The following is an 11,492-nucleotide window of genomic DNA, read 5'->3' on the forward strand; positions in this document are numbered from 1 at the left end:
CCATGGCATGGAGGAGCCTCTGGGAAGGAGGGCTGCCCTGCAAGAGGGAGTGAGCAGCTTGTTCTTCCTCCCACAGTCTGCAGAGCTACATTCAAGGGGTGCAGGAGCCACAAGGTCCTGTCCCGGGGGTCCTGCACTGTGAACAAACCCTAGGTTGGAGCTGGTAGGAGACAGGGACTCTCCTTCCAGAGATGTCCACCAAGGATGGGACTTCCCTAGGCCTGGTCACCCTCAGGGAGAAACATCTGCAAAGCCTCTTCCCTGCGCCATGGAGCTGACAGGGAAGGAGACGATTGCTCTTCCTCATCCCCCAACGAGGCGGGAGGGGTGGAAAGCTGTGGGGAAATCATTAAGACCACTGTGCAAGGGCTCAGCACAGAGCTAAATATAGCCCTTATCTCTGCTCCCAAAAGATAAGAGCCTGTGTCCACAGCCCGCCACAACGCCCTGCCCTGACTTCCACCTACCTTTACTTTGGAGGCAAACTGCAGGCAGCAGTTGTGAAACACTGTGTCCCGCTCAAGGCAAACAGAGCTTTTATCGCAGGCCAGAAACACACCCCAGTCACCTCGCATGCATACCTCCGAAGCCTGCACAGCTCCAACGCTGACCACCACCTCTCCCAGCGCCTCTGCAGTGCTAAGCAGCCAGCAGCTTGCATAGGCAGCTCACAGCAGGGCACAGCAATACGCACAAGTCAGGCTGGGGTCTTCCCAGATTTTGGGCTCATCCATTAAACTTCCACCAGGATCTGTCTGGGAAATCCCTTTTCAATATCCCACGATCAGCAATGCTGAGCCAGGCTGTGCTGACTCTGCCTGAGGTAGCAGTGGAGAAGACCCACGGCCCCTTTTGGGTCTCTGTCCATTGCTGCTGGGCAAATCTGGGCATGGTGCCTCTCTTTGCTGTAGCGAGGTGGGGGTTGGCCTGTTCTCCCACGTGCCTGGTGACAGGACGAGGGGGAATGGGCTTAAGTTGAGCCAGGGGAGTTTTAGGTTAGATGTTAGGAAGAACTTCTTTACTGAAAGGGTTGTGAGGCACTGGAACAGGCTGCCCAGGGAAGTGGTGGAGTCACCATCCCTGGAAGTCTTCAAAAGACGTTTAGATGTAGAGCTTAGGGATATGGTTTAGTGGGGACTGCTAGCGTTAGGTCAGAGGTTGGACTCGATGATCTTGAGGTCTCTTCCAACCTAGAAAATTCTGTGATTCTGTGATTCATCCCTGCTGCCAACCCCTCTCAAAGTAGCACTGTAAATATTGATCCACACCTCCAAGAGTCCTGCCACTGACACGGATACATCTCCCAGCTCCTTTAAAACTTACCACTGCCTCTATCTAACAGCAGAAACCCGCGAGGCTAAAGCAATGCTTCTCCCCCCTCAACAAAACCCCCTTTTTTCCTTGCAGAGTAATAAGTTTATTAAGCGGCGGCTTGCGGCAGGCAGTCCCTGGGTGTAACAATAGCTGTGTGCGCTCCCATGAGTTAATTCAAACCAAATGTCGACACTTCGATCCTACTTTCATGGGCTGGAAAGGAGGCAAGAGACAGCGACATTGCTCAGAGCTGTTCATGGAGAGGACAGATATAGGGGGGGGAGAGGGGGAAATGCTGTTTGCCCCCAACTTAGTGACGGGGATCAGGGCAGAGCAAAGCCAGCAGGTGCCCGTCAGGCCAGCAGACCACCCGCTGGACCCTTCTCGGTGCCAGCAGCACCTCCAGCCCCGTGTGGGTGCCCGCTGGGGGCTGCCTGGGGCCGGGCCCCTCAGCGCCATGGCCGCGGCCCCGCTGCCATTGGCCCCGGCGCGGGCCGGGGAGGGGCCGGGCGGGGGCCGGGCAGGGGCCGGGCGGCGCCGCCGTCTTAAGGCAGCGGGGCCGGGGCTGGGGGCGGCCCGGGGGGAGCGGCGGTGGCGGCGGGGAGCGGCCCCATGCACGGTGCCAGGTACGGGCACGGCTAGGGGGGATCTCGGCTCCGTGTAGCTTGGCACGGGGAGCGGCCCCCGGTTGGGGTTGGGATGGGTTTGAGGGTTGGGGGAGCGGGTAGGGTGGCGCGCAGGGGGATGCTTGCGGGAGCTGGGCTGTGTGCTGGGGGCGGCTCGGGTTGTTCCGACAGCCAGGCTCGGATAAATGTGAGTGTGAATAACCCCTCTTGCTCTCACCTGCTTCCCCTTCCTGAAAGTGAAGGGTTCAGAGTGAGCAGGGGCATCTTCTGGGGAGGGCAGAGCTGGGAGGGCACCTCCAGAGGTAGAGGATTTGGTCTGATTCAGCCTGCCCCTTCTTTTTTTTTTTATTTATTTTTGGAGGGGAAGGGGGTCAGCCCCTGCTGCCTGCCCCTCGCTGCTTGCTCCCTGCTTGCCCGCTTTGCCCAAGCTGTTTGCACGCTGCCAGCTTCAGTGCGTAAGCTCTGGGCTGCTCCTGAAAGCAAAGGGTTGTGAATATGACCTGGGGAGCAGCGGGCTCCAAGTGAAGAGCAGGAAGGTGTCTGGGGCATGAAACAGGCTGGCAGTGGCTGCTTGTAAATATAGGTAGCTCAACCCAACAGCAGGTGGGTAGAGGGCTTGTACTTCAGTCCCTAAGCTTGGAAAAAAGCTCCAGGTAATGCAAACCGGGCTGGGTATTCCTTGCCTCCGCATTATGAGTGTTAGGGAGTTGCTGATGCTTATGATGCTTGTGATTTTACCCGAGTTTTCAGCAGCTGTGGGAATTTCCTTGACTGAAAGGACACAGCTAAGTAATGCAGGTGAGAGGGAAGCATTGGGAGCTGCCTGATTTTGAAGGAGGAAGTGACCTACATAAAGTGCGTGTGAGAAACTCGGCAGAGCCGAGCGGGATGGTGCTGGCAGGCAGGTGGATCGGCTGCCTGTCCTATCCAGCTGCCCCTGAGCTTCAGAGGAGGCTGGAGGAGGACACGCAGAAGGGGATAGCTGGTGGGTGTGTTGGGAAGCCAGCCCCGTACGTGGGCATCGGCTTGCTCAGAGCACTTGCTGAATGGATGCTGTGAAGGACTGCTTAGAGCCGCTCTGTTGGTGTTACGGGGTGGGGAGTTAAGGCACCGAACTGCAGAGTGGCTCTGCTGCTTTTTCTTGGCCCAGGGACAGCTACCGAGTACTCGAGCTGGCTGTGCTTGGTTTTGGCAGCACGAGCTCTGGTGTAGCATGCGGCCAGCGGCCGCTGCTCCTGCTGCTGGCTCAGTCTGCACAGTGGAAGTAGCTCTGGAGGATGGTCCCCAGCCAAATGGGGAAGGTACACTACGGGAATATTCTGACTTTAAGGCACGGGTGAGCTGTGCTGCACCCCTGGGGGAACAGTCTGGATGCTAGAGGAGGAGATACCGTGGTGGAAGGGCACACAGTCTGCCCCGCTGGGGGCCAAGGACTTGTTTCCAAAGGTTGCTTCAGCCTCGAGTAGGTAAGCTGGTTGTGGCTGAGCCCTGTGGTTATACCGATGTTTCCTTGGGGCTCAGCACAAGTGCTGTGGAGGCTTAAGGTATGAAAGGAAAACCTCCCGGCCTGTCTGAGCTGGCATCTGGTTTAAAATTCTGTAGAGGGAAGGAAGCTGCTCCTCTATAGGTGCAATGCCAGCTAAGTCTGCACCCTTCTGCTTTATCCAGCTCTTGCCATCCTTGCAATACTATGTGGGCATTTTTTATGGAGTAGTTAGAGCAATTCTTGGAGGTGGTGATGAACAAAGTATGCACCTCAATCCAAGGGGTGCTTTTCAGCCTCTTAACACGTGACATCTAGGGTCCTATAAAACCCAAGGTGAGCTGCATACAGCAGCCTGTGACCACACGAGATCCTGCCCCTACAAAGTTGTCAAATGCAATGGGGAGAGTTTTGGGGGGAGGGAGGAGAGGGCAGCAGGAATACTGCTTTATGTGGCACTGGAATTTGATAATCTCTGGGTTTTGTGGACATAAGCAGGACTGAGACACGCATTTTGCTTTGGATCAAAAATGTTCCAGAGCCTGCTATTGTAAGCCTAGTAGGGCAGTGTCTGTCTGTGTCTTCACGTGGTAGCTCTAGCAATTGGAGGTGAACTTGTTCTTCAAGGGTACAAAAGACTAAGGTCCAGACAGTTCTGCTGTAGGACACTTCCTAAAGTGCCTGTAAATTATGCTGTGCAGATACCCAGCTCTTACAAAGCTTGAGGGACTTGTGGGGATGATAGAAACCAAGTCTTTGGGATGGATGGGGAAAAGTGGTGTAGCAACTGTCTGACAACTCATCAAAATGCTTCTCTAACATAAACTGACCCTTCTTCTCATCCTCCAGAGTATTAGACTACTTTCCTCATAAGCAAGCGATGGCTGTGGACGTAGCGATGCAGCTGTACCTGTGCTCTTCACCCCTGCGAAGAGAGAGGTGTGCCTGCAAAATTGCCCCAAAGCCAAACAAGCCATTGCGGCCGTGCATCCAGCTGAACAGCAAGGCACTGCTGACAGGACCCGAAGAGGCAGCAGACTCCTTCCCACACAACAAAGTGAAGAAGAAGGTGTCGTTTGCAGACAGTAGAGGCTTTGCCCTGACGATGGTGAAGGTGTTCTCGGAGTTCGATGACCCCCTGGATATTCCTTTCAACATCACCGAGCTGATCGACAACATCGTGGGTCTGACGACGGTGGAGAGGGACAGCTTTGTCCTGGATTTTGTCCAGCCCTCTGCGGACTACCTGGACTTCAGAAACCGTCTCCAGACGGACTGCGTGTGCCTCGAAAACTGCATGTTGAAGGAGCGGTCTGTGGTGGGCACAGTGAAAGTGAAGAACCTGGCTTTTGAGAAGAGCGTGAGGATCAGGATGACATTCGACACCTGGAAAAACTTTGTAGACTACCCGTGCCAGTACGTCAAGGATACATACGGAGGGTCAGATCGGGACACGTTTTCCTTTGACATCAGCTTGCCCGAGGGAATTCAATCCCATGAAAGAGTCGAGTTTGCCATCTCCTTTGAGTGCAATGGCAAAGTGTACTGGGACAGCAACAGAGGCACGAACTACCGCATCATACGGTCGGAACTGAAGTCTGCCCAGGAAGCCATTTGCCCCCCGCGTGGCCCTGACTTTGGCAGCGCCTTTGACCAGTTTGGGAGCCCTCGTTGTTCCTACGGGCTGTTCCCTGAGTGGCCGAGCTATTCGGGCTACGAGAAGCTGGGGCCTTACTATTGACCTAAAGCCCAAGTCCTGACTGTTGCTGGCGTGTCTGCAGGCCTGGGAGCCCATCTGAATGTGAGCTGGAAGGTGGAAGAAGCGAGGCTCCGTGGAGCTCTGCAGCAGCCTCCCAGCAAAAGCGCAGCGCTCTGCTGGCGGCTGGCTTATAATCAGGGACACCCCCGGTGTAATGGGCTGCCTGCCCTGCCCGAAGTCAGCTAACTGGCTCTCCAGATGCTCAAAGGAACAGGAGACGTTGCTTGCCTGTCTGTTCAGTGCTGCTACTCCTTCCTCTTCTGTAAAGCTGCTACTCTCCAGGGAAACACTACAGTGCTTGTATTGTCTGCCTAAGCTACGTAGTGATGGCTGGCTCGTGTTGCTTGCTAATTTTTTTTTTTTTTTTCCATAATATGTTCTAGTATTTTTTTTTAAAGCGTGCTGTACTTCAGCTGCAGGGTTCTCCTTGCAAAGCTGGCCTGTGCCTGTCAGGGGAATTAGGAAGTGGTCGGCTTGTGGGGAGCAGTCATCTTCTCATGCACTTCCTCGTGCGAGGTCCTTCCTGCTCGAGGCAAGAAGGGTATTTTTGGAAGCGAAAATACAACTGATGGTAAGAGGTGTAGCTTGCCGCCTGCTGTATTAGGAGACATATGTGCCTGTGGGAGAGAATCTGATATGCTTAGTCACCAGTTTTATCAGCTGATCTTGAAAAGCTTTCATCATATGCTGGATGTTACCAAAAATAGAGATTGGCTGTAGCTGTGCGGCACTTCAACACAGCAGCGGGTTGACAGTTTTGACTGCCTTCCTTAAAACCTTCCCATCTTTCAACCACAAGTGACCAATGATGCCTTTTTCCCCTCGATGGACGTCTGAAGCCAGCTCCTGGCCTTGCTGGGCCCCGAGAATGCGAGTACTTCCTTCTGTGAACTGTGTGGCAGAGTTTTTTGCTGGGGCCCGGGGGCTGTGCTCAGGTGCTGTGGGAGCTGAACACAGAGCACAGCTACTCCGCCACGTCCCGTTAAGAAAAAAAGACTGAAATGTGCCTACTGTGGTGGAAGTGCCTTGGCTGAGAGCGCGGTGGCACATGTGGTCTCAGCAAGGGTTTGAGATAAACAAGTTTTGGAAGTGATGTTGCCTTTTTTATGATCCAGTGGTTTGTTACTCCGTGCCATGGACTACTTGGTAGCTAACGGGGTGGTGGGGCTCACCCGCAAGGAAGGACACGAACCTGCTGTAGTGGCTGCTGCCATTTCAACCCGTGAGCGCCCAAGCTTTGTGCTGCGCTCACCGTAGGGAGATGAGGTGGCCAGCTTGTGGGGTGCTCACAGCCTCACACAGCTGCTTGCGTTACTAGTCGGGCGGAAAAACCTTAATCCCTCATCTCAAAGGGAGGGTGCTGAATAGTTAGTAGACGTAGAGGTCAAGGGAATCTTAGTGCATAAGCTTTATAAGACTTTGGGGTGTCTGTAGTAGCCTCCGGATGGCTGGAGAGTGGGGCTAGACTCCTTGTTAGCTCTTCAAACCTGGCTTTTAGTTGAGGAGACTACTGCATGAATTCCTTCAGCTGTTTTACCCGAACCCAGAAGGGATGCAGTGATCGCTGTCGGATGCTGGAAGGAACAAAAGGGCTTGCAGGAAGAATAGCTGGCTTCCAACTGCTGCCTTCCCAACCTGACATCAGTGCCTGTTATCGCTCTGATCGCTCACTCCAGGTGGTAAATCTGTTTGCTAGCCTGGAGCTCACCAGGTCTGGTTCCTCTCTTCAGCTAGCTTCCTGAGTCAGCTCTTCTCGCCTGTGTCTCTCGGAGGGACTGTTGCCTAGCTTGGTTCGAACCTGTTTTTAAAAGTCTGAGCGACACTGATGTTTTTTTTTTTTTTTTTTTTTGATTTAGTGTGCGATGCTAATGCTGTAGGACACCGTAGAGAAGTCCTGCTCTCCTGGCATGCTCGCATGCCTCCCGAGGGCAGTTTGTGGGCTGGAACAAGGCATGTATGTCTGGGTGCTGCGCATGGTGCTGTCTCCTTGGGGGCCTGTGTGCTCGCAGGCTGTGGAAGCGGTGTGCTTGGGGAACAGAATGGAGGATAAGCTAGAAGAGCAATCCCGTAAGCAGAAGCTAGGCTGGGAACTGACTATTTGACCAATAGGAGTTCAAAGTTACTACTTGTGGCCTTCCCCCTCTTCCCTTTTTTTCCATTGCCAATGTGAACATAGAGGTAAGGGGCTGCTCTCCTCACCCTATGCCTGGAAGTGCCTTGTGGGGTTTTGTGCATGTTTTTGTTTTTAAAAGATATTTTTGTACACAACATTCAAGGGGAGAAATGCACTTTATAATTGCGATGTAATGAGTCTTTTAAAAAAAAACGCGGTTCTGTTTTTATCTGATTGTTTAAAATAAAGGTTGAAACCATGTGAGCTGCGTGCCCTGCTGTCTCATTTCAATACCCGTGGGGCTAGGGAGGGGGTTTGGACACGAGGGCAGCTTCCTGCAAGCAGCGCTGGCAGGGAGGAGCACACGTCCGCAATGGACTCGGCCGCCTGCAGCAGGAAGGAGCTGGGTCATTCACGCAGCCTTCCTGCCAACACAAACGCTTCCAGAGAACGCTCTGCAGCCGAGGAAAGGAGCCAAACTTTTTGCAGGGGCAGTGGCTGGAGGAGGCCTGGCAGTGCGGTGACGTGACGCTCCTTCTGGAAGGGAAACTGCACTCCCAAATTGATCAGCTCAGGCTAACAGTAACAGGGATCCGAGGCTGTTTCGAGGTTCCCTCTCATCTTAGATGACTGATCTTAGATACACCGTGGAGTTTCTCCACTAACCAGGGTGTTCCTGAACTGCTCTTTACCCTGCTTGCAGTAGCAGGAACAGCCTTTTCAGGTTTTTCTGCATTTATTTCGGGTCAGCCTTTGCCGAAGCTCAGTCCTTCCCCCCTCCACCTGTCCTGGTCTGGGATTTCTCTGCCTGGCTGCTGGTGTGTGAGGGATGCTAGGGTGTGTGTCGTGCTGGGAGGCTCTGCTCTTAGACCAAGATCAGAAGGGATGGAGGCCCTTTAACTCCGAACTAGCTCTGCCTGTTGTCACTGCAATGCACAGTTATCCTGCACTGGCAGGAAATTTCCCCTCTGCAGGAAGGGAACAAGTACTGAAATGCCAGACAGGGCCAGGTTTCACCTGTCTTTGGCCAGGTCTTGGTGACTTCCTCAAGTGTTGAATTTTCAGCAATCAACTCCGGAGCTCTGGGTGGCCTCTGCTGTTTATCTATGAGGTAAGAAAGAGAGCAGGGGGGAGGGAATAAAGCACAGCACAGCCTTTGTGTGGGCTGGCAGACGGTATTTCCTGTCCTGCCACGAAGCCTTGCAGTGAGCTTAGCCCTTGCCCTGCACAGAAGCAGTCCGTGGCTATTTTGGAGCCTCCTGCTCTCACAAGAGGAGCTGTCTTTCCTTGGTGCCTTGCCCTCTACAGCAGCTGGGTGAAGGAAAGCGTTTGGTTTCTCAGGTTCCTCCCCCAGTCTTTGCATCACAAAAAAAAAATGCTGACAGGGTGAGGCGCAGGATGTTTGATCAATCTTTAAAGCCACTCTGCTGCAGGGGAATAAGAAACCTGCATGCACCCAGGAAGCTGGGTGTAAGGCGATGGCTCAGCTATCTGCCTGACATTGACATCACCCTGATATTGCACACTGCTTCCTGCTGGTCGTGTTGCCTATCTTGCCATCAAAAGCATCATCAAAAGTGCTTCAAGTTTTACATATTTTCTTACTAGCACTGTCCTATTAATCAAGCGCACAGCGTGGGTTTCCCTTTCAAAAGACCATCCATTTTTTTCCTGGTTTCAGGGGGAAAAAAAGCTCTTAAATATATTTTTGCCCTGCCCCACTGTGTCCGCAGGTGATTCAGGTCAGCGCTGCTTTCACGTTTGAACGTGAACCCGAGCTTAGGAGTGAGGTGACCACAGTCAGACGCTTCCTGTGCGTTTTGTGGCTGAAACCCCCATGTGACAGTTTCTGCTGCAGAGATAAGGAAGTCCGAGCTAACCCTGCTGACAGCTGGGGGAGGTGAGGGGATGTTAGAAAGGCCAAAAAAAGCTTGTCCAGGTGGTGTTTGCTAGCGAACACAGACACGGGGACTGCTGAGTTTATAAGGCCCTTGGTGGCAGGTGTGATGGTGCACTTGCTGTTAAAACATATCCATAAAGCATAGGCAGATTTCTTAGAGTGCTTCTGGGCCCCGTCTCTCACACACACGGCCTGTCCTCTGAGGCTCCCAAACCCCTGCATCCTTAGGGTTTTCTGTGCCACCTCTGAACAGAGATAATTGAGTCACGTTGCTCCTGGCTGGTAGTGGCCTTGGGAAGGCCAGGTCGCCTGAATCTGCTCCCCGGGGGCCAGCCTATAAAAGAGAGGTCTGTATCCAGCTCCCTTTGCCAAGCACGCTCTCCCCCTGGCCCAGGGATGCTGTCCTGCAGGGGAACAGCTCTGCTGAACCACTGCCCCCAGGGCAGCCCCATTTACAGCAGGTCAGATTGCAGCGTCTACAGGTAGTGACAGCAGCAAGACGTGGGATCCCTGCACCACATCCTGGCAAAATGTGGTCAAAACTGTTTCAGAAGATTGTCAAAAGTAGGTCCGAGCAAAGGGCACGACTGCATTTGCTGCTCAGGGCCGGTGACAGGCTGAAAAAGCTCCTTTTGAGGCTTTGTGTGCTGAAGAAGGTCCTTGAGTTCAGGTTTCAGCTTAGCCTACAGGCCCAGTTAACCAGAAGCTGAGGCTGTGTTGCTGACTGCACACCGGGCATCAGTGCTGCTCCCCTCTGTTCCCCCTCACTTACAGCCACGCTCTTTCCAGATCAAGCATCCCACACCAAGTACAAGGGATAATGTTGGTTTTACAGTGTCTTCCCCAAGCCCCAATGTGGTCTGGACTCGGGAAGGGCAATTGTGAGCACTGAGGGAGGTCACGTTAAGGCCCCAGCTCCCGGGAGCACCCCGCACCCTGGGAGCAGCACAGAGCTTTCCCAGCATGACAGCAGCTCAGGGCTGGGCTGTAGATCACCCAAACCACCCCCTTGTTTCCACAGACGTGCTCTGACTGGGACATTTGGCCGGCTCTAATGCAGTAAAACCTATTTATGCCCACGTTGCTTTTTGATAGAGCTTCAGACTGAGTGCTCCGGCCAGCAAGGTTCTGCCTCACTGGGAAGCTGCCCAGCCCGTCTCTGTCCTCCCCTCTGGAGGGGTGGCGTGCCAGACAGTTAGCTGTGTTTATAGACTTGTTATTGACATTTACATGACATTTAAAAAAAGGAATAGAGCGCCTTTGTTGGGAAAGAATTGCAGCTGGCACGTTCCTCTGGTACAGTTAAGTCCGAGCACTCACCAAGGAGCAGTTAAACGCTTGGGCTCCTGGAACAGGGATGCAGACAAGCCCTCCTCTGATGCATTAGTCACACATCTCCTCCTTGCTCTGCTGCTGCCGTGTAGTCTTCTACCTACAAAGAAAAGTACACAGGAGAAAAGGCCCATGAGGAATATGCTCAAAAAAGCATAAGAAGATGGTGAAATATTCAGGGTATCTTCTATATCTGTTTTCATAGCTCCCTGCTATTTCTGGTGCAATGGGTCTTTTTGAGACCATGGTGAAGTCTTTATGTTTAATGAACTCTGACGTGGAGAGATCTCGGGGTGTCTCCTGCTCGCAGATAGTTCAGGTTGCTGAAAGCCTCAGCCATGTGGATGCTGATGACCCCAACGATGGAGGTGCCACCACATCTCTGTACCCTGTCCCTGGCCTGCACTGCTCTCCCGGGAAAAATACAGAGCCCCCTCAAATCAAGGGGACCCTGGGTGATATTGCAGTCTTGTCAAAGCACCTGTTTGTTCCAGCCTCCCACCGGATTCAGGACATGTGAAGGTGAAAGGACAAGGCAAGTGGCCACAGAGCAAAAATATTTCAGAGCTGGGAAGTACCGCCCCACAGTCTGCTCCAAGACAGACCATACAGCAAGGTCCTTACCATTTCCCAAGGCATCCCGCAGCACAGATCAGAGCCCCGTTCCCCATACAACTGCTAGAAAACCCTCTGCTGTCCAGCTGAAGACAGCTCACCCTCCAAAGATACCCATCAGGGTCAACCTGAGCAAAGCAGAGCCCACAGGGCCGAAGCAGGATGAAGACAGCTGCCTTGCAGCAACCAACACCCCGACACCCCCTTGCTGGTGAGCACAATGTTCACAGCAATCCCCTTGGGCCCCGGTTTCCTTCCTAGCACCCAGTGACTGGCAGCAGGGAGCTCCTCATCTGCTGCGCTTGCCATCTTTATGGTCCCTGGCAGAGCAAAGCAGGAGCACTACCAGC

At 53.4% G+C, this 11,492-nt stretch overlaps 1 protein-coding gene across 1 annotated transcript; it reads left to right on the forward strand.

The window, feature by feature from the left end:
• Window positions 1-1,905: 1,905 nt before the first annotated feature.
• Window positions 1,906-7,465, forward strand: PPP1R3B (protein phosphatase 1 regulatory subunit 3B). The gene is made up of 2 exons (XM_084286747.1): window positions 1,906-1,940; window positions 4,273-7,465. The coding sequence occupies exons 1-2, from the start codon at window positions 1,927-1,929 to the stop codon at window positions 5,162-5,164; spliced, it is 906 nt and encodes a 301-aa protein (XP_084142873.1). The 5' UTR covers window positions 1,906-1,926; the 3' UTR covers window positions 5,165-7,465.
• The last annotated feature ends 4,027 nt before the right edge of the window (window positions 7,466-11,492 follow it).

Source organism: Netta rufina (genome assembly GCF_964035555.1).
Source record: "Netta rufina genome assembly, chromosome: 4".
NCBI lineage: Eukaryota > Metazoa > Chordata > Aves > Anseriformes > Anatidae > Netta > Netta rufina.